The following is a 22946-nucleotide window of genomic DNA, read 5'->3' on the forward strand; positions in this document are numbered from 1 at the left end:
TATACATATTAATATACATACATACATACATACATATATATATATATATATATATATATATATATATATAAATTATATATATAGTCAAACAGTCATCAGAAAGGTTATATTACGAAACATTTAGATGCTGCAACGACATCATTAAAAGCCGCATTTACACAAAGGAATTCGTTTATACTTTTGCAATATCTACATCTACTCAATGTTATAGACATATTCTCCACTCAATGTTACGTAAACATTAGCATGAAATACAGTTGTATTCTGTAATCGGTACCTGAGAAATCCAGAGTTATCAATTCAAATGCAACCCACTCAATCTGTATGCCTAAGAGTACCTTCTATTGGAAACCTTTTTCTTGATTTGGAGAAGCTGAGGGAAAACACACCATGGGAAACTTAGATAATGATCCCTACCCATCCCTTGGTTGTAGTGACCCCAGTAACTTGGATGGTAAGTAACATGGTACCAAGCAGAAGCTTTTGCATATTTATCATCACCATTTCTAGAATCCACACCATTGCTGCTCTCATTGAACCAGGACCGGGCGTCTTTCCTTAGGGACGTTATAGCTTGATTTATTGCTTCTGCATCCCTCCTTTTGTTGAAGGATTTTGACATTTTAATGATATTACCGCTGAGGATTTCAGCTTCAGTTTTGATGCCATAGTAATCCATCAGATTTCCCAACTTGTAGTCATAATTGGTTTTGTGATAGAAAGCATCATCAACATAATCCATAAAGCCATCGACTTCCATGTTAAAGTCGTAAGACCTTCTAGCGACCTCTTGGGTGAAGGATGAAACATAGCCACCATCACTTGATGAAATTGTTTCCATAACTTCCCTATAGAGCTTTCCTATTATATTAGGTGATATATAGGTTTCTCTGTTAGACTTCTCCATGAAGTCCGGATATTCTTTGACATACAGTTCACGAGGAATAACAGCAGGAACACCGGTTTTTGGAAAGTCGACTGCTGTTGAAAACAGCTTTGCAAGCTTAAGACATTCTGCAGACATGGCTTTTTTTGGTTGTCTGTCAGCAAAGACAGTGTGTGCATTGGCAATTATTCCCAGACTGTCATTGACCATGTAATTGGTAAAATACTCCTCAACCTCCTGCACAAAGAAAGCAGTCACAAACTTTGACAATGCAAAAACAACTACAAAGATCATTTATAACGGTAAATAGTTATACCAAAAACAAATGCAAAGAATAAATAAAAAAATTGTCTATGGATGTCACAAGCTTTGAGAATGATACCACAATTGTCACATCATGATCCAGTTCTACAGTTGAGGAAGGAGTATAATCCATTGGTTCGGTTTGGCGGGAAGGAATCAATTCAGGGTCCCAACAAACAAAGTAGATATCTCCATCCAGATCACTTCCCGAACACTCATTTGGATGAGGTCTGATAATGAATATTAGTTACTAGAGTGGTATAAATAGACAGTTCAAAGGAAATTATAAAGCATTTAACTAAGCAAAATATCAGCATTTCAATTTACAGAAGAAATCTGCAGAAAGAGATAGACAAAAAAATCTTGAAATAAGCATTAGGTACATGCGTACCATCTAGGCATTTCAAGCTGACGATGACTCTCAAAACAAGTCATAATTTCCATTGCAGAAATCATAACATACATGAATGGATAGAAACATTTTTCGGATTTCTATTTAGAAAAGTTGTGCATGGACATATATGATTTCATACTGATAGTTTCTCAAGTTACATAGCAAACAGAAACAGAGCAAAACTGAAAAGACTACAAGATTATGTCAGGCAACAAGTAATCCGCAACTGCCTAGCAGTATAAACAGGATCACATCTAGTGTAGTATAGCAATGCTCCATTAAAAAAATTGACACTTACCACGAAAAATAGAATAAAATAATGCAATGGAAGAGCAAACAGCATAAAATATATATTTATAGAAAATGACTTTCAATATGTGTATAAATGGACCTCCTAGAAACCATGCTGAGAAACCCCAACCATCTAATGTAAAATTAAATATTTGTTACTCCTAGCCTCTGTTAAAAAGTTGTTCTCTTGAAAAGTTGTTCATGTGTATTGGCAGTAGAGTTATGTATCCACTGAGCACACTGATGGCTGCTAACCTTTTTCTAGAGTCTATCAGATGAATATATATTGAAAGGTCATCGAGAGCATTTTCTATACACATTGTAGCATTTGAGAGATAAATGTTAGTCGATAGTTAAAGGAAAGTTTTAATGCAAAAGGAGTTATCTTTTATTTTTACTCATTCTCTAGGTCTCTTTAAATCCAGTAAATTCCAAGTTCCAATCCCAGTTTACTACATATCACAAGCATTTGTTAACACCCATAAACATATAAAAGCAATGTAAATTGCAGCTAAGGAAACATTATTCACCACTTTCATTTATGTAAATTACACACACTTGAAAGGATTAATTTGAAAGAAAGAATATTCGTATTCAATTGATTAACTTGAAATAGCACATCGGTCTTTATAGAAATCTAACCTTAATGTAATATTTTACATGGAGATCTCTAGAATGTTTTAACACCTTCTAACAGCTTGTAGTTATACATTTAATATCGTACTAACACCATACGATCTTTAAATTACATCATTCCATAAAATAGTGTTGAACACTCAGAAATAGAAATATTCATATTACCTTGGTCCTTTTTGAGGGAAAACAACACAGTCCACCATGTGGTGCAAATCTGGCACATCCACAGCTTCTAAAACACGCACATCACCAGGGTGCAAGCAAGGGTTTTTAGTTACTACCACCTTACCTGTAACAGGGTATTTTTTTTCCAAATTATAGGGTAAAGAATCATAAGATAGATCCCGCAGCTTATTGTTGGAAATCTGCACAAATACTTGACCATATTCCAGGGTACTAGTTTCGTCTAGACATCCCATCATTGCTCTTCCCTTCGGAATAAAGATCCTGGATTTGTGTCGCAATTCTGACAGTTTTGATGCCCTAAATATTTGCAGCATCATTGAAAGGAATGGTTCCTCACTAGGCTGGTAGCCACAGATGAGGAGCTTCTTCAGAACATTGGTAATCTCCCCAGCAGGCATTAAGTCCAGAACTTCCTGCGCCTTCAATGAATCTTTTAGTATAGTGTTTAGTTGATACATAGCTTCTCTTTGTTTTTTCTCAAAAACACCATCATTGATGCCAAGAGTGGATAAGAGAGTAATCAACTGCCGATTCAGATAACACGGCTGAAACTTACTACGACCCAAAACATCTAACTTCGTGTTATCTGAATCATACTTCCGCATGCTATTCCTCAGTGATAACTTAAAACGTGATGTTGGATCAACAGCTACAACTCCTTTGTAACCACCGTAACGAATCTGAAAGGCAGATGGAGTGCCATGATAGCCGCATTTTTTAGCCACTTTCCTGGCAAATTTAAGAGATATTTTCCCAATTCCATCAGAAAAGACATATTCATTTCCATCAGAAGTCCTGCTCACATCCGGAATAATTTCAATTTCATTCCTAGGGACGCTTAGAGTTTCAGTAGATGAACCAAAAGATTGTCCCAGCCTAGCAGCATACTTTGCAACATTCCTAATCTTGCTAAAATTTCCCATCCAACTCCTTATGGATGCGGCAGTGTACTTTCCTGTAGGAGCAAACATCCAGAGAGAATTTTCCCGCAACTGACTTGATGAGAATGCTAGAAATTCAAACTTCTTATCGCCAATAACAATGCCATTTTTAAGGATGTCAAGAATTCTCTTGTACAAGTCAGTTTTCTTGTTCTGTGCACGGGATGATAATTCAGTTGAAAACAGTTTATCCAACTCCTCATCGACAAATGAAACCCGTATAAAGTTGTCCAAATGTTCATAGAAGTGACGGAGAACACGATTTGAGACATTAACCTCTGGACCACAAAAGTAAACTTTGCAAGGTGTGATTTGAACCCTGCGAACATATACCAACCCTTTATCCAAAGACATTGCAGGCCACCGAGGACAATTCTTTGAATTTGATTTAAGGTACCTTTTGTACTGATCAGTAAACCACTTTGTGGGGTCATAACAGAATTCCTTAGAGAAGTACATCTTTTCTAAAGCATTTTTAATAAAATCAAGCGGCATTGTGCTCGGATCAACCCAGTGATAGAAGTCATCATTAAGTGCACGTCCCGCAAGACATACATGCTGAACCAATGAATTGACTTTAAACAAGATGTCAAATGGTATTTCAACACCTTGGGGAGCAACAATGGGGACAAGACCCCAATTTTGAGAAAAGGGAACTCCTGGATGTAATGTGTATTGCCGCTCACTTTGCTCATAATAAGCAAAGATATCCTTGAAATTTGGTAAATTCTGGCTACTAGGAAACTCCAGACATATGGCGGAGCACTGCCCAATACAACCATCCTTAGTGAAATCTATTGTTCTGGTCCATTCCTCATCAAGGATATATTTTTTGTAGTTGTACGAAGATTTATCAAATACAGTGTCAGATACATCTGCCGACGTTTGCACGTCGTACTCATATATCCGGGGAGCACCAAGTAACTGACAATTGAAGCAAAATAAATAAGATTCAGCATTTGTCAATCACGACAATTGAAGCAAAATAAATAAGATTCAGCATTTGTCAATCACAAGAATAATACGATAATACAAATAGAACCTAAGAATTTGATAAGAATTCATAATGAGAGATGTAGTTGGCTTTAAATAAAATCTTATACGATAAATAACTACACGTCTTCCTCATTTCACATGTTTTGTGCTCTGTTGTTTTGTTTCCTAGGCTGCGAGATTAAAGGACAAAGGAACTCAATGAATAGGATGAGGGGAATCTATCATGGGTTTTGTTTTGTGTTGATTGGTTTTCGAATTTTGTTTATATGATGGTAAAACATGATTACAAAACGAAAATTGGGTTTTGATCGGTGAATTCATGTTAAGGTTGTGGGATGTGTTTTCTATCAAAACGTTTTGGTTTAATAGTGTTAAGGTTATTAACTTTTGATGTTTAAAACGAGTTTTATGTGAATCATGTTGAGATTTTAAGAATTTATTTACTGATTTGGGTGTGGGGTTTTCAGTTGGTGTGTTTGAAACTAAGAAATATAATGTTTTTCAAGTGTGAACGGGAAACAAAAGTTCGGATACTTTTATCAACCGCATGAGTGTTTGGGTGCATGGGATTAAAAGACGAGTTTTTGTGAAAACAAGCATATTTTTTTATCTTTTGTGAATGCATGAGTTTGTTTCACTAGTAAAAGAGGTTGTAGGATTCTGTATGAGTTTAACTTGTTTCATTAATCGAAAAGGTTATAGAACTTCGTTATGTAGGATTCTATGGTAAAAGAGGTTGTAGCCTTATGTTTAACACATCCATCATTAAGTTTATTAAGAAACCAAATCTGTCTTAAGCTAATAAAACAAACAAATTTGATTACCTGAACAAGGAGATAACGTGCAGTTTTATTCCGTGGTCGAAGCAGCTCAACCTTCCAAATGTTCTCGTATGAAAGCTCGAGTTTGTATTGCACGAGGTTATACAAAAATTGCAACTCCACCTTTCTCTTTCCACTCCCAAAATTTAAACTGGCATCCGGAATTGTCTCCAAAACAGAAAATCCTCCTTTCGATATCTGGCAGCCAAAATACAAATTCACACCTTCCAAACCAGGCAAATCCATTCTTAGTTTTTTATCTATATCACTCTCCATTTCCCGAGCTTTTAAATAAGAGGTTCCATACCACAATCCTCTTGAAAGGGTCATCGACATCATATGTGTAGCAGAGTCTTCTGTGATGAATTGAATAATAGCAAATGCTCTTCGAGTCCGACCTTTGCCATGTCTTAGCTTCATAACTGCGATACTTCCTTTACCAGTATAATTCTCTACAAATATCTTCACATCAGCCGCTTTCACATAATAAGGAAATCCATACAACTCAATTGTTTTACCCATCCTAAATGCAAACTCTTTTGCCTTACCTGGACAGAAGAACAAGAGAAAACTTAGAATATGAAACACCAATGTCACACCGAGTAATTAAAAGATGTATATTTATATTAACAACAAGGAGATTCACATATTTCTGATGAACAAAGCAGCCAAAGTCTATACATGTTATTCAAGCACATATACAAGACGTTATATATCTAATCAAAGCACATATCCACACAATTCGTTAAATTTATGACCTACATCTGCAACAACTTAATGATAGAAGTATCTCTGAATGACTAAGCATAAGTTCAGTGTAGGTCTAGTTGAGAAACAACATGTTTTCACACATTCAGTTCTTTATTGCATATCATTATCCAAATATTCTTGCGCCTACAAATCGAAGAGTTCCAAACTAATGATTAACATTGAAATCCAGCACACTCACAGAAGGAAAGTGGAGGTTCAAAATGTATACCGCTTACCCTCAGTGTTAAGCATGTAACTCAAATATGCTATAGGCCCTTACATAGATGATTATATTTTATACTTTTACTCAATTGCCAATGTGAATGAAAAAATATTCATAATTGTTGGCATTTGTTAGGATTTGAGAGACAGAAGAGATATAAGAAATATGTTATATAAAAAAAGTTGATTATTTCATTTCATTTATGTATTCTATATACATATAGAAGAATAGAACAGAACATTAAATATTTATAATATCTTATCTTGATTTTCTAAATCTCAATAATATATATTCATTTTTATATAAAAAATATTAAAACCGAAAGATTTCTTAAAATCTAATTTAAATAAAAAATATTAAGCAAATAATATCTTTCTGTACAAATATTTAATGACTGAAAATAGAAAATATCCTTTCTCCCGTGCAAAACTAATTCTCCAAAAGATGCACAAAGAGAGAAGCGGAAATAAGAACAACTGATGCCAAGAACAAGTTCAAGTATAATGAATCAAGTGAGTTAGACCATGAGTTCAGGCAAATATTCAACTTCTCAACACAGATGCTCTCATACATGATAAAGAAAAAATGTGAAAAACAGCTTCCAGTTGTGTCTCTAGCTTACAACCTCTGTCAACAATTTTCATCAATCTCTAGTTTCTGTCAACAAGTACAGAAAGGAGCACCATTCAAAGAATTTATATATATTTCCAGAAATTACACAAAAAGGAATAAGATACAATTGAAGCTTGACAACAAAAACATAAACCATGTATTAAGGTTTCTGTTATTCGTAGTTAATGCTCCTAAGAGCTTTTTCCTTTAATTAGGTTTTTCATTAATGTTTTCTGTTGATTCTGTTAGGATCTCTAACAGATTAGTTTAGTTTTCTTGTAACAGAACTCTATATAAGGAGAGTTCTGGTCTCTTGTTCAAACACAATATACACAATAATAAAACCCATTCATTTCCAGAAAGTTCTCACCTTTATCAAATCTCTGCTCCTGCGTGAACCCTCTTTTCCTTTTCTCTTGCGACGCTTGCTCCCATCAGATTGCCTTGAAGGGAGCTTCTCCAGAAGCTTCGACGCTGAAGCTACGATCTCTTTCCTTTCTCCATCGTGTTTCTGAGTGACTGAGAAGACATCTCAGTCTCATCCACTTTCTGGCAAGGAAGCCTCCCGAAACCAGCTTCTGGGCTTAGCTCCTATTGGGCCTTTTGTCATTTGGGCCAGTTTTATTATGGTACCAGAGCAGGTCCCTGTGCCTGTTCTGCCCGTTTTCTCTGCGCATTAAACCTCTCTTTCTTTTCTTGGAGAATCTTGAATTGTTTCTTGATTTCTTGACAACATGGGAGACAAAGAAAAAGACGAAGCCAACAATCCCTCCAGTCCTTTTTACCTCCATCCAGGAGAAAACCCTGGTGCCTCCATCATTCCTCAAATTCTCAATGAATCTAATTACACATCCTGGAGCAGGAACATGAGGAGAGCTCTCCTCTCCAAAAACAAGTTAAAGTTCATAAATGGAGAGATCAAGAAACCCAGCAGAAATGATGCTCTCTTTGATGCATGGGAGAGAAGCAACATGATGGTGCTGTCATGGATCACTAAAACTCTTTCTACCCAAATAGCAGAAAGTGTCATATACGTAGAGAATGCCCAAGAACTATGGGAAGAATTAAAAGAAAGGTTCTCTAAGGGAGATTATTTCAAACTCTCAGATTTACTCCAAGAAATCCACTCCATTAAACAAGGGGAAAGAAGTGTGAGTCAGTATTTTACTGANTTAAAAGTGTCATGGGAAGAATTGGAATCTTTGAGACCCATTCCGAATTGCAGCTGCAAANTTCCTTGCAGCTGTGAGCTTTCTAAAATTTCTCACAGATACAGGGAGACAGAACATGTGATATGCTTCTTAAAGGGGTTAAATGACTGTTACAGTACANTAAGGACTCAGATATTGTTGATGGAACCCCTACCCACTATCAACCGTGTGTTTTCATTAATCATACAGCAAGAAAGACAAGAAAAGCATGATTCTGGAATTACCCAAAACAGTGATACTAAAATTCTAGTCAATACCGCTGAGAAACAAGGTCAGTGGAAAGGTGGAAGAGGATCTCAGGTTTACAACCAAGGCAGAGGAAGAGGAAGGAATCCCAATTATGGGAAGCAATGTTCCTACTGCAATAAAATGAATCATACTGTGGATGAGTGTTACTCCAAGCATGGATACCCACCATGGTACAAGAAAAATGGCAGCAACAGTCAAATAAATAAGGGACAGAATGAATGGAGTTCAANCAATGCTTGTTCTACATCAGAAGCACCACAAGTCAGTGGGCACACCAATCAACAGAGTTCTGTCCAAAGCTCTTTCACCCCTGAACAGATGCAGAGATTGTTGCAGATGCTNGAAAAGGTGGACACTGCTTCACACAGCATTAGCCAAGTACAAAGGGACACTGGTGAGGACAAACAAGGTATGTCCTCATGGATTATTGACACAGGGGCTACTGACCATGTAACCCATGATAAAAATCAGTTTCTAACTTTCANAANAATCAANCCTATATCTGTTAAGTTACCAAACAGTTCCATTGTTACAGCCCATTATGCAGGGACTGTGGAGTTTACTAATAATTTCAGAATTTTCAATGTTTTATATNTACCTGAATTTAGTTTTAATCTCATATCTGTTCAGAGTTTGATCAAAGATATGAATTGTGTACTAACTTTTGGATCTGAGAACTGCAAAATACAGGACAGCTCCACCTTGAAGATGATTGGATGTGCTGATATGCACAAAGGCCTCTACTACTTGCAGCCTTTTGAGAGGAGCCCAACCTCTAGNTTTAGTTTTTCTTTTGAACATGTAAATGTGAACCTNTGGCACTATAGGTTAGGCCATCCTGGACACAAAACTGTTGAAAAAATATGTAGATTTTTTCCCTATGTTCAAACTGTTTTGGATGATGCTTGTGATATATGCCACTTTGCTAAGCAACACAGATTGCCTTTTCCTAAAAGTGTTTCTATAACTACCAATTGTTTCGATTTAATACATTGTGATATTTGGGGACCTTCCTCTATCCCTTCTATACATGGACATAGGTATTTTCTGACTGTTGTTGATGATCATAGTAGGCACACTTGGGCTTTTCTCATGCATAATAAGGGTCAAGCTAGAGAGCTCTTGCANTCCTTTATTATAAAAGTTAANACTCAGTTTAATAAAGCTATTAAAATTATCAGGACTGACAATGGCCCTGAGTTTAGTTGCAGTAGCGTGTATGAGTCCTATGGGATCGAACACCAGAAAAGCTGTGTTGAAACTCCACAACAGAACTCAGTTGTGGAGCGAAAACACCAACACATATTGAATGTTGTCCGCAGCTTAATTTTTCAGTCTAATCTCCCTCATATATATTGGTCATATGCTCTTTCACATGCTATATACTTAATGAATAGGCTACCGTCCTCTGTTATTGGAGATAAGACTCCATATGAAGTTTTACATAACAGTCCCCCCACTTACCTTGACTTGAAGGTGTTTGGCTGTTTGTGTTTTGCTTCTACCTTAGAGAATAAGAGAACTAAGCTTGATTCTAGAGCCAGGAAAGGTATTTTTCTAGGCTATAAAAGTGGAGTTAAAGGATATGTGGTCCTTGATATCAATAATAGAGAAATATTTATTAGCAGAAATGTGGTTTTTTATGAGAGTGTTTTTCCCTGTAAGAAGTTGGAAAATGATAAAGTCAACAATAGTGAGGGAGAAGACAATGAACTTTTCCTTAACAATTTGCCTTGCAGCTATACAGAAAATGGTGAAAGCCCAGCAGAAAGTGCAGATGCCACTACTGGAGAGTCTGAACTCGCGGAAGAGACACAGGGAGTCAATCAAAGAAGATCCAATAGGATAAGAAAAACACCTGGTTACTTGGAGGATTATGTGCATGAAACAANTCAACTGTCNTCTACCTCCTTATGCATAAAAAATGGTTTGAAAACTCCCTATCCTATTGGTAATTTTTTATCCTATAAGAATTTATCAGAGAAGCATTTGAGATACACCCTCGCTGTTAGTGCTGCTAAGGAACCCAGCTCATATGAAGAAGCCAGAAACAACCCAGAATGGGCAGATGCTATGAAGAAAGAGATCAAAGCCTTACAAGACAACTCTACCTGGTATTTAACCAAAATTCCCCCTGGTAAGAGACCCATTGGGTGTAGATGGGTCTACAAGGTCAAGCATAAAGCTGACGGGAGTGTGGAGAGGTACAAGGCCCGATTAGTAGCAAAGGGCTACACTCAACAGGAAGGGATAGATTTCCTAGACACTTTTTCTCCTGTTGCCAAGCTCACTTCTGTCAGAATTTTACTCGCTCTTGCAGCCTCAAGGAACTGGTTTTTGGACCAACTTGACGTCGACAATGCCTTTTTACATGGAGACTTAAAGGAAGAAGTATATATGGAACTCCCACCTGGATTGAAGGCTGAAAGGGAAGGACAAGTGTGCAGATTGACTAAATCTCTATATGGCCTAAAGCAAGCTAGCCGACAATGGTTTGAAAAGTTATCTAATTTCCTTATTTCAGCTGATTATGTTCAATCTAAGTCTGACCATTCCCTCTTTGTTAAAAGAAATTCTGCAGATTTTACAGCACTTCTTGTATATGTGGATGATGTTATCATAACAGGAAATTCCATGGGTGAAATCACTCACATAAAGACTCTATTGGATCGACAATTCCATATTAAAGACTTGGGAGAACTTAAATATTTCTTGGGTTTTGAAGTTGCTAGATCCAAGAAAGGGATCCATCTTTGCCAAAGAAAGTATGCTCTTGACATACTTGAAGAAACTGGAATGATGGGAAGCAAGCCCTGTACCACTCCTTTTTTGAGTGACACAAGCCAGCTATACAAGACAGAGGATTATCTTGAGAATCCCAGCTCCTACCGTAGATTGATAGGGAAGCTTTTCTACTTAACTAATACTCGACCTGACTTATGTTTTAGTGTTAACCTATTGAGCCAATTCATGCAGGAGCCCACTAATCATCATTACAAGGCGCTTCAGCATATTCTGAGATACGTAAAATCTAGTCCTTCAGAGGGGCTCTTCTTTGCTGCTGACTCTGATACACAAATTAAAGGTTTTAGTGATTCGGATTGGGCCACTTGTCCCAATACCAGGAGGTCAACTACGGGGTATTGTATTTTTCTGGGCTCCTCATTAGTGTCCTGGAGGTCGAAGAAGCAAAATACAGTGTCAAGGTCTTCCACTGAGGCAGAGTATCGAGCCTTGGCGGCTACTGTATGTGAGATGCAGTGGATTCATTATGTCCTACAAGATCTTCAGGTCCAGCCAACTGCCACTGCTATCCTATATTGCGACAATGATTCTGCGAGACATATTGCTCACAATCAGAGTTTCCATGAACGAACCAAACACATCGAGCTAGATTGCCATGTGGTCCGTGAGAAGATTCAAGCCAAGTTTTTGAATCTACTCCCTATACGATCAGAGGAGCAACTTGCTGATGTATTCACCAAGTTCCCTCATCGGACTCACTTCAACTCTATCATACCCAAGCTTGGATTGGTGAACATCCACCACCCAGCTTGAGGGGGGTGTATTAAGGTTTCTGTTATTCGTAGTTAATGCTCCTAAGAGCTTTTTCCTTTAATTAGGTTTTTCATTAATGTTTTCTGTTGATTCTGTTAGGATCTCTAACAGATTAGTTTAGTTTTCTTGTAACAGAACTCTATATAAGGAGAGTTCTGGTCTCTTGTTCAAACACAATATACACAATAATAAAACCCATTCATTTCCAGAAAGTTCTCACCTTTATCAAATCTCTGCTCCTGCGTGAACCCTCTTTTCCTTTTCTCTTGCGACGCTTGCTCCCATCAGATTGCCTTGAAGGGAGCTTCTCCAGAAGCTTCGACGCTGAAGCTACGATCTCTTTCCTTTCTCCATCGTGTTTCTGAGTGACTGAGAAGACATCTCAGTCTCATCCACTTTCTGGCAAGGAAGCCTCCCGAAACCAGCTTCTGGGCTTAGCTCCTATTGGGCCTTTTGTCATTTGGGCCAGTTTTATTACCATGGACAACATACATGCAATTAAAACAATGGTGGATAGACAGAACCGTAAAACCATATTCATCCTGATATCTACTAAATTATGCTACCTCATTTATCAGAATAAACAGCAACAGAGCCCTAGTTGTAATTCACGGTGCGGATTCAAGCATAAAAAGAATTTTGGTAAAGTACAGTACTTACTTAACTAACAAAGAAAGTAATGGTCAGGCATAAAACCCATTAAGTTGTTTCACAAAAAGTGTCTCTACCTCTTGCAACACCATCAGAACCTCCATAATGAAGAAGTCCCAAAAACCAAAAAAGAAAGAACAGCAAAAATGCAACACCCTGTTGAAGAAAAACAAAAAATTCTTCCACATTGACAAACATCAAGACATTCTGTGTGTGCAGTGCACATCCTTAGACTTGAGCCATGAAACCATGAGAATATATATGATCATCAAAGACAAAGTATGCATAATGAAACCCCCACACAAAAAAAAAAAAAAAAAATTAGCAAAAGAATGAAGAATTTGAAACTGACCCAATATTCAGCAACTGGAGACAAACTCAGTGAAAAAATATATCAAAGTTAAGCCAACAATACAAGCACTGTTACGAACACTCCAGCGACGACGAAGAGTAGAATGACTGAAGGAACTTTCATATATTTTTTATCAATAAATTTTCTCATTAAATCACACATTGAGAGTACGAATCCGTACACATTTTTGTTCTTTTTTCATTGACCAATATTGACCAATCAAGCACGACTCCTTCTCCCGCAAGAAGTTCTTAACTTTTTCTGTTAGTAAATACATTTTCCCTCGATACGAATTAGGTGCTTATTTATAAAATAATCAATAATTACTTAATGTTAATCGTATTCCTAAGTTTTTAAAAATTGATTTGATGCATAAAATAACTTTAAAAAATTAAAGTTGAAATAAATTTAAAATAGAAATAAAAATAATTTATTGTAAGATAATACATTATTTCACAAGGTTACCTAATTTAAATTAACTTATTTATCTTATTTGTTATTGTAATATTTTTATGGTAATTATTAAATGTATTATAATAACAGAAACGTCAATATTATTATACAATCAATTATGTTATTAAATTAAAGCATAACAAATTACGTATTTAATATAATAATTATATTTATTAATATTTATGATATAATATATTATTATTCAACATGATTGATTAGATATAACTGTTTGTATAAATTTTTCCCCCATTGTGTAAAATGTTTAATGCATAAAATATTTTTAGCTTTTCATATTTCTTATGTTTTTATTTTCTTTTTATTTCCCCCAAGTGCGAATCAATTTATCCACTAACTAAAAAATTTAAAGATTTTTAAATGAATTTTTATTAAAAAATTGTTTAATTAAATGTTTAAAATATGTTTAACTTTTTCTAACTACTTTGTTATTTAACTTTCGTTATTAATAGGAAATCATTATTACTTTTATCCTTTCATTTCTAACTTATGGTTCCTTCATTATCCAAATCTCTCCAACTTGTAAGTTAGTTTGTTTTCTTTTTCCTCTTCAATGAGAAGGTGATCAACGAATTAAACCAAATCGAATAGAGAATGTGCAACTTGTAACTACCACACCTTAGTAATATTACATTATTTATAATAAATAAAACACAAATAATATATATATATATATAAAACTTGTAACAACCCCACTTTACTAATATTATATTATATATAAAGTAAATTGTAGTCCTCCTTTAAATAAAATAAAATATTCAAAATAAAATTATTAAAAAATTTCAAAGGAGACAATTATAAATATATATATATATATATATATATATATATATATGAATCCCAATAAAAATTAATGCATAATTATCTCATTTCCTTAAATTTACTTAGCACTCTCACTTCCAACATTGTGTATCATATTATCGTTGTAATTAAAACTAACACAAATACATGAAAAGGTAAGTTAATAATTTATAAAACACCATAAATTCATTTATCAACATAAATATTCAATTATAAAGTATCATTCCCAATAAAAAAAAAGCAAATGTCTATAATTAAAAATCTATTTAACTCGTTTAAATAACAATCATTTGGTTCAATCTTCTAACATTTCATTAACTCAAACTTATATCATAATCATTTTTCTCTACTTTCAAGAGATTGATGTATTAAATAAACTCAAATTTTGCACATGTCATACTATTTCTAGTTCATCCAAAGTCATATATCTCAAGACCTATGTCCTTAATTCTTATTACTTGCAAGATACAATTATTTTTCACACCGCTCTTCAAATATAGGAACATTCATAGACTCTCATCACATAGATGTTTTCCTCTATATGAGAGTCAAGATACATGAAATCGTCGTTCAATACACAATATACAACATCTCAATATAATATTTCCTCTTTATAATGAACTACATTCACACATCAATCAACATCTCACATTAAATTATGCTCATGTCGTGGTTCTATTCATTCACACATCCACGCTCGAGTAAATTATGACAAACACCTCACTTTATTCAGTCACACACCTACCCATTTCATTTTAAGAACTCAAAACATTGATTTTCATGTACAAAATCTTCCCATATCACTTAGCGGGCATAAAAGCTCACCTAATTCGACATGGTTGGGAGTTTTATTAAACGTATGTTTACTCAATGAGTATCCTTATTCATTCAATGAGACACTTCTAAATTCTTACTTCGTTAAGTTCTGACTCACTCAAGAACTAGTCCCTTTTGAGCTCATTATATTTTTATCAATTTATTTTCTCTCAAACAAGAAACTAACTTTTTCAATGACTAAGTACTAGAAGTAAAATCACATAAACTCATCCAACTAGAATAAAGCTCGCCCAATGACCCAACCACTCTAAACTCTTTGAAATTTTTCTAAAATATTTTCTCATTGAATGATTCACTCACCTAACGACCCAAAAACCTCGGGAGTCTTTTTTCACAAGGCTTGTCTAACTAGTAAACTACTCAAACTTTAGGATCTTCAATTTTTTTTTGCTCAACGAGTATATATAATTTTAAGACTAATACATATATCAGTTGGTCTATTAGTTCCAACGGGTGTTTTTACCCCTTATTACAAGCCTAAACAAATACAATTTAGTTGTAAAATATATTACCATGACCCAATTAGTCAGATTATATATCTATCCTCCATGTGTTTCTCAATCTTGTAGAACCACTCAACTCACAGTGTCAAACTAATATTCAACAAAGTAATCAACATCACAACTCATCACACATAATATTCACACCATTAAATAATATAATATACCAGAATAATAATAAAACAATTGTCTTCTCCTACCTAAATTGATCCTTTGAGTTAATTATGTTCTAAGAACTATAATAATCTAAATATAGCTTAACACTCCTAGTTAAAAAAGATTAATTTTGAACCCATACGAGTCGCATGAAAAAGCCTTCTAACTCATGAGTGTAAAACTTCTAAAAATTAACTTAAGAGAAGCAAGAGAAATAAACTTATTCAAAATGAATTATGATCAACTAAGATTGTAGTATTGTCAAGATTCTTATGATGTACTTTGATTTTCAAACAAATGAGTAGGTTAGTCATAATCTTAAAAAAAGTGTTTAAGAAAAAAAATGAAAACTTTTAGATAAAATATATAGGAAAAAAATGGATAACTTTTAGAGAGATGATAACTTTTATAAGATGAAACTTAACTAACTATTTTCCCATTTATAATTTGGTCATTTAATAATCAAACAATTGATTGTCATTTATAAAATTATATTTCTAGTATTAGTTAATTATTGAATCCTTACACAAATTGATCGAGAGTTTGAGAGTTTGAAATAATAAGACCGAGTTAATGGTGGTGTAATCTCATGGTAGCAAATGACAAGGTATTTAAATGAAAATTAAAAAAAAAAATATTTTAATACAACCTAGGTCAGGTGGATATTCAATATAAGGAAATAATCTTACTTGTGGCAATTAAGATTAGATGTAAATTTGAGAATAAGCAAATCAAAATAAAAAAATTGATACGTTTATCTTTCTTTTGTTTTTAAGTTTTAATATTTTCTTGAAAAGAAATATATCTTATACCCTACAATTGTACTCTACTCCTTTAATATAAAAATATTTCTATGGTTATATTATTAAAATTAAAAAGTTCATTAAACACCAGTTCATCTTCCCTCTTAATAGTACGCAATTCATTTTTTTACTTACATATTATTTGTATATTTCCTCAATTATTTTATGACAAATTAAGTGATCAAATTACAATTGTTCAATCCCTATTGAAATAATGGTGAGAGAAAAAAATATTACAAATTACATAAATTGTTACATGGTAGTAACTAAATAGATCATATTTCAATCGAATTATAACGTTTAAAATGATACATTACAGTAAATATTTCTTTATCCCAACAACTAAATTAATAAGTATGAGACCACAAAGTTTTATGACTTATAATAAAAAAAATTGTGGTTGAAATAGTGTAGTTAAGACATATGTTTATCAAGGAAAAAATGTAAAATAAGTATATATAACTACGTCATAATTTAATCAACACTTTTGTTTTTGTTTTATTTGATTTTTCAATTATTCTTTTAGGAAAAATTGAGTTTCTTAAAGAAAGCTACTTCAGATTCTTGATTTGATCGTTTTTACTTTTCTTTTTCTCCACAAATGAACTAGGACTCCTTGGTGCATAAGTATGAATCATGGGACCTAAGTGTTGACTTACAAAAAGATAAAAGTAATCATATTGGTTTTGGGAGAAAGTATCCCACAATATATGCAATAACTTTTTTATGGTATAATGAGTAATTAATAAATTAATTCCGGTAAAGATAAATTGAGAACTAAATAATCTTCCATTAACAATATCTTCAATCTCGAGCATGGTTTGGTTGGGATGGAGTTTTATTTGAAAAACTAATAATGTGCTTGGATGAAATTAATTAAAACAGTAATTTACGCTTTAAAATTTTCCAAATGTTTTTATTAGAAATTTAATAATTTCTATTAATTAACGTAAATTATATATTATATTAAAATATTTATATCAATTCGTTGTTTTCGTCTTCTTAGAATTTTAATTGAAAATAATAGAGATTAATAAGTGGAAACTAATTTGAAGATATTGTCCTTACCAAACAGCATCATAACAAGTGTAATCAAGAGCTAACCTAATTACTCAAATTCATTAAGTATCCTCATAATATATAGTATATAATGCGAATTTATATTTACACAGTGATGAGAGGTTCTCAAGGACTCAAATTACTCAAAGGTGGGTTATTGTGAGTATTTTGTAACCTAGGTGTTAGGGTTACGATGCTGTAGTAGTTAACCAACGAATTTACATCAATACTACATCTTTTCTCTTAATAAGTGTTCCATTGCCACATTAAACTCAGACCAAGGAACAGGTATCAATTGGAAACTAATATACATACATATATATATATATATATATATATATATATATATATGACCTTTATGGTGAGATCAAATGGTACAAGAATCCATATACAATGAGTTATATCAATCAGTCTTTGGAATGTCACCCACACTGTTGGAGCTATCTTGAAGTCCTTGAGAAGAAGAATAACGGCTTGAAGCACTCCCAGCACTCCCACCTATGATGGTTCTATCTCTTACCACTGAATGCTTGCCTTTCCTTCCTCCAGAAGTGGAATCCTTCAGAAATTGAAAATAGTGCTGTTAGTTTGAGCATTGAGACAACTTTTACTTTTCAAGACTGATAATATACGTTAAATATAAATTTTAGTTCCTATACGTGTAGCAGGTCCACAATTTGGTCCTCATACACAATATTATTAAATTAATTCTTATACCAGCAGATCTCGTCTATTCAGTTTCTGCCAAAGTATGTTGACTGTTAGCTCTACCATCTATCACTTCGTCCTTTTACAAGCGCAACACATTTTTACTTTGATCTCAATATGTGCAACGCACTTTTAATTTGATCTCACTTCGCGTGACGTTTTTAATTTGATCTCACTACTTGCAACGCATTTTTAATTTGATCTCACTACATGCAACACATTCCTACTTGAGTTCCTTACGACGGAAGTAAGAATGCACTACACGTAGAGGTAGAAAGATCAAATTAAGCATGCGTAAGAGGACCAAATCACCTAAGTTTTACACCTATAAGGACCAAATCTTTACGTGTGGGGACCAAAAATTAAGAATTCTCAACATGTGAAGTCTAAATTATAGGTTTAACGAAAAACATTAACCCAGAAATTTTGTAACCTACTTGTTGTGTTGATGATGATCCAGGCATCTTAAGTTCAAGTTCTGTGGCCACATCGTGAGACTCGCTACATCGTTCAGCATCACTACTAGGCCTTCTATCTCCCGATGACTTGCTAAAAGATTCCCTTTGGTTCGACACGTGGGATGTGGAAGCATAAAGCATAGATGGTGGATCAACTGGGTTGTTAGTTGGAGTAGAATATGGGACATACATTGAACAAGGACTAGGAATGGGACCAGGGTTTTGATTTCCAAAGAAAGGAAAAGGTTGAAGAGATGGGTGGATGGAAATTGGAGCAGGAGGGATAGGTATAGGAAGTGGATAAGAGTAAGGTGGACTAATGACAACAGAGTGGTCAATTGCAGTCCATGGGAACATGATTCTCACTCTCTGCTGATACTGGGCATTGAGATTTTCTATATCAGATTTAAGAGATGCCTTCTCTTCTCTGAGTTCATTTTTTTCCTGCATTAGCTGCAAATTACAAAATTAACAGAAGAAATAAGCAGAAGATTGGAGCTGTATACCTGTGATAAAAATTTAAACAAGTAAGAACCTTACTTCGTGAGACTCTTCAGAAAGTGCTTTATGTTCAGTTTTAAGCCTATTAACTTCAGCAGTTAAGTCCTTTAGCATTTGGACGGTTTCAGTAAGGATAGTTGCCTTGTCATTCTTGGGTCTATCCGGATCTGCGTTGAGTTCAACAAGCATAAATATCTCTGTAATGTTATGTTATAAATGCTAAAACAAATTGATAATATATGTTGAAATAGACATAAAAACTTGCACTGGATATGATATATATATATATATATATATATATATATATCATATATCCTTACTAAAGATATCAATACAAAACTAGATTAAAGTTCTGGAAAAAGCACCTCTGAGTCTTAGAGGCCTCAAAGTCATATTAACATACTAAGATTTCCCTATAACTACCAGAAAAATTGTAACACCCCAGGTACAACAGGTAAAAGTTATATAAGGACTACCTGCTTGCACTAGCCATTTACAGAACGAGATCGAAACTCAAAGAAGGTTTTTGTTTCAGCAATCACCACAGAATCAACTATATCAGTAGTTTCTTATGGCAAAGATTACGAGTAAAGGAGAATTGTGTATATTATCCACCAAACACCAGTCTAATTGACATGCTTTTATTCATTATTCGCTCAACTTTTGTCATTTAATTTCTGTCCACCGTTAGCATAATTTTTGTTTACACTGTCAAATAATTAAAATTACGGTGGATATGATTTTTTATAGTTATTACAGAATTAACATTCTTACAGTATATGGTTGGAAACAATGTAAAATACTTTTATTCATTTTTATTCAACAATAATCTAGCTAGGCTATATCATGATCTATCGAGGACGCTTTGTATACGTTGTTTGGACTGCTGTGTACATCCCCAGCCAATAAGAGGAGAGGGTACTGAGATAAAATAGACTATGCACCAAGTATAAAATCGTTTCACATGTCAACCGATCACAAACCTCTATGCAAGGTATTTATTGACTTCAATAATAGTTACCTTAATGCTATGTTTGGAAGAGATGGAAGTGAGAGGAAAGAAAATATATAAAGAAGGAAAAAAACTCACGGGTAAATTTTCTTTTCATGGCTTGGTAGAAGAAAAAGCGAGGAAAATGATAAGAGAAATTACTTCAAACCTTTTTGTAAAAGTTGAATGAATTAAATTAAATCCAAAAAAATATAAATAGAGAGAGAATAAATTACTAATGATTTTTTCAAGGTGGTTGTATAGTTCTTTAAATTTAGTTTCCAAATATAATTTTCAAATCAAAACGTGTTCGGCAAAAAATTTATTTGAAATGATTCTCAACTCAATTTTGAAACACTTTTACCTTTATTTTCAAATTAAGAAAAAATCACTACCTGAATTTGTCTTTTAGTATTAAAATGCACACTCTTGATACCTTTGGCAATGACACTTCTCAACGTTGTCCACGTTACCACCACCACCACCAAAACCAACACAGCCACAACCACCACTACGTCTCCACCACCATGGTCATTGCTACTATCACTGCTACAACAACCAAGATCATTCACACTACTACTACCTTCACCGTCACATTTTTGTCACCAGTACTGTCACTGTCATTGCTACTATACTCATTGTTGTTGCCATTACCACCAACCACTGACACTTCCATTACCTCTACTGGTACCACCACTGCCAACTCAGACACTACCATTACCATCATTATCACTACACCGTCATCCCCGTTACCATTTCTACGACTCACACTATCCTCTTGTCCACACCATCACAATCAACATTTCTTTAAACTAATTTTAATAGAATAGAAAATTGTAAACCAATTTATTTTAAATGAAAATTTAAAATAATATTTTTAAAACTAGAAGTCACCTTAAACTAAGACTAACTTAAAAATTTTCAAAACTGAGAAGAACTAAGAATCTTTTCAAAGGGATCCTAAACCAATCGATGAAAGGTTCTTCGGAAATAAAATTAGTTCTAAACTTGGCATCCGATACCTCAACACTTATACAACAACGACAACAATTTTGCTTTTTTTTTTTTTTTTAAAAAGTAAAACAAAAAAATGAAATTGTAAAATAAAGAAAGAAAGTGTTGAATGAACCAACGAACCTAACGTGTTTCCCAGCTCTTGGAAGTGTTCGTTGAGTCGGTCCCTTCGGAGTTTCTCGCGGTCAGCTTTCAGAACCTTCCGTGAGGCACTCGGATCCTCCTTTTCCCCTTCACCCTTGCTTTCTCTCTCCCTGCACAGAGCACAACACTATGGTTAATAAATTTATTTCTGAAAACTCTTCCTTGTTGTAAAATTTGAGTTTGAGCCTACAATTTTAACCTATTAAATTCTCTTCCGTAGAAGTGTTCACACAAAATCTGATTGGAAAAATGTTTGAAGTGAGTAAGCAGCATCCAAACCTGAGAAGCTGGGAGCTGCGAAAACGGTTAGAGGTGGGAGTGACGCGGTGGAGCGGCGACTCTGAAGCGAGTTTGGGTTTGGAGGAGAGTGGTGGATTTGGTTGATCCATTCTGGTGTGCGTGGTTGGGGTCGGTGGTTTGTGCTGCCACGGCCACAATCTGAATCTAATCCAAAAACCGGTTTTGAAAGAGAGAGAAACGCATGAAGCGTGTGCATTCCACGAGCCAGCGAGGAATCCATATATGTTGAATTTCGCTGTTTGTTTTCAAAGGACGTCGTTTTCGGGACACCTGCCCCTGGATTAGGACCCAGTGCCTCACACGTGTCATCCCACGCGAGTTGACATTCCTGGCATATATTTGTGCTTTATATTTATTAAACATCTACATTTAATATTGAATTTTACTCTTCTCTTTTTTAAAATCACGATAATTTTAGTATGCGTAGAAAATAAATAATTTAAATTTTTTATTGTGTTCTAACATGTTTCATTAATTAAAATTATAACTGAAAATCTTTAGTACTTTCCCCATTTTAGAAATTGAAATGTTATATGATACTTTTCTCACTTTAAATTGCACTTTAATTTTAATAAAAACATTTAAAATTTATCACAATTAAATAAGATAAGGAACAAGGGTTAATTATGAGTACTATGGATTACTTTTGAAATTATAAAAGTAGGATATTAATTAGATATTAGTAATGCAATGCAATGTCACACAGTACTCATAAAAACAATCATCATAATATAATAAAATATAATAAGATAATAATTTTAATATTGATAATTACAGTACGAAAACGTTAGGTACGAAATATTGTCGAAGTATTATTATCCTTTAATAAATTAATAAACGTTGCAGCATGGAGATAAAGAACATTTTTCGATATTTTCTTTTTATTTCTTTTAGGAAGAACTCAATGCTTATTTTTTGTTTTTGATTATGGATTCTACAGAATTAGGTGTTTTTGTTGGCCTTTATCCTCACTTGCAAACACTTTCATGTGAGAAAGTTTCGAACCTCAAATTTGTTGAATCACTAGGATTGCCTGTGAATAATATATATTAGATAGTTTGTGTCCGAGATTTTAATGTCAATCTTCCTAGTCCTTTTGGTCTTAAGCATATAACAAACATAGAATGTAAATACTAAAGACGCGAG

At 34.0% G+C, this 22946-nt stretch overlaps 2 protein-coding genes across 4 annotated transcripts; both read right to left on the reverse strand.

The window, feature by feature from the left end:
* Nucleotides 1-92: 92 nt before the first annotated feature.
* Nucleotides 93-13252, reverse strand: LOC106777534 (probable RNA-dependent RNA polymerase 1). Of its 3 annotated transcripts, none has more exons than XM_014665124.2 (5): nucleotides 13061-13252; nucleotides 5458-6002; nucleotides 2676-4561; nucleotides 1269-1419; nucleotides 93-1123 (listed from the first exon to the last, which is right to left on the reverse strand). In XM_014665124.2, exons 2-5 carry the CDS (start codon nucleotides 5974-5976, stop codon nucleotides 329-331), a joined length of 3351 nt encoding a protein of 1116 aa, XP_014520610.1. In that variant the 5' UTR covers nucleotides 5977-6002; nucleotides 13061-13252; the 3' UTR covers nucleotides 93-328. The 3 variants fall into 3 exon arrangements, with proteins under 3 accessions (XP_014520610.1, XP_014520611.1, XP_014520609.1); XM_014665125.2 differs by lacking the exon at nucleotides 13061-13252 and adding an exon at nucleotides 7410-7892 and having other exon boundaries at nucleotides 5458-5906; XM_014665123.2 differs by lacking the exon at nucleotides 13061-13252 and adding an exon at nucleotides 7410-7892.
* A 4499-nt stretch (nucleotides 13253-17751) lies between these two features.
* Nucleotides 17752-22015, reverse strand: LOC106777032 (transcription factor bHLH121). Its single transcript, XM_014664532.2, has 5 exons — nucleotides 21780-22015; nucleotides 21480-21610; nucleotides 19391-19518; nucleotides 18830-19303; nucleotides 17752-18243 (listed from the first exon to the last, which is right to left on the reverse strand). Exons 1-5 carry the CDS (start codon nucleotides 21887-21889, stop codon nucleotides 18088-18090), a joined length of 999 nt encoding a protein of 332 aa, XP_014520018.1. The 5' UTR covers nucleotides 21890-22015; the 3' UTR covers nucleotides 17752-18087.
* Nucleotides 22016-22946: the final 931 nt, after the last annotated feature.

This window comes from Vigna radiata, chromosome 11 (assembly GCF_000741045.1).
Source record: "Vigna radiata var. radiata cultivar VC1973A chromosome 11, Vradiata_ver6, whole genome shotgun sequence".
NCBI lineage: Eukaryota > Viridiplantae > Streptophyta > Magnoliopsida > Fabales > Fabaceae > Vigna > Vigna radiata.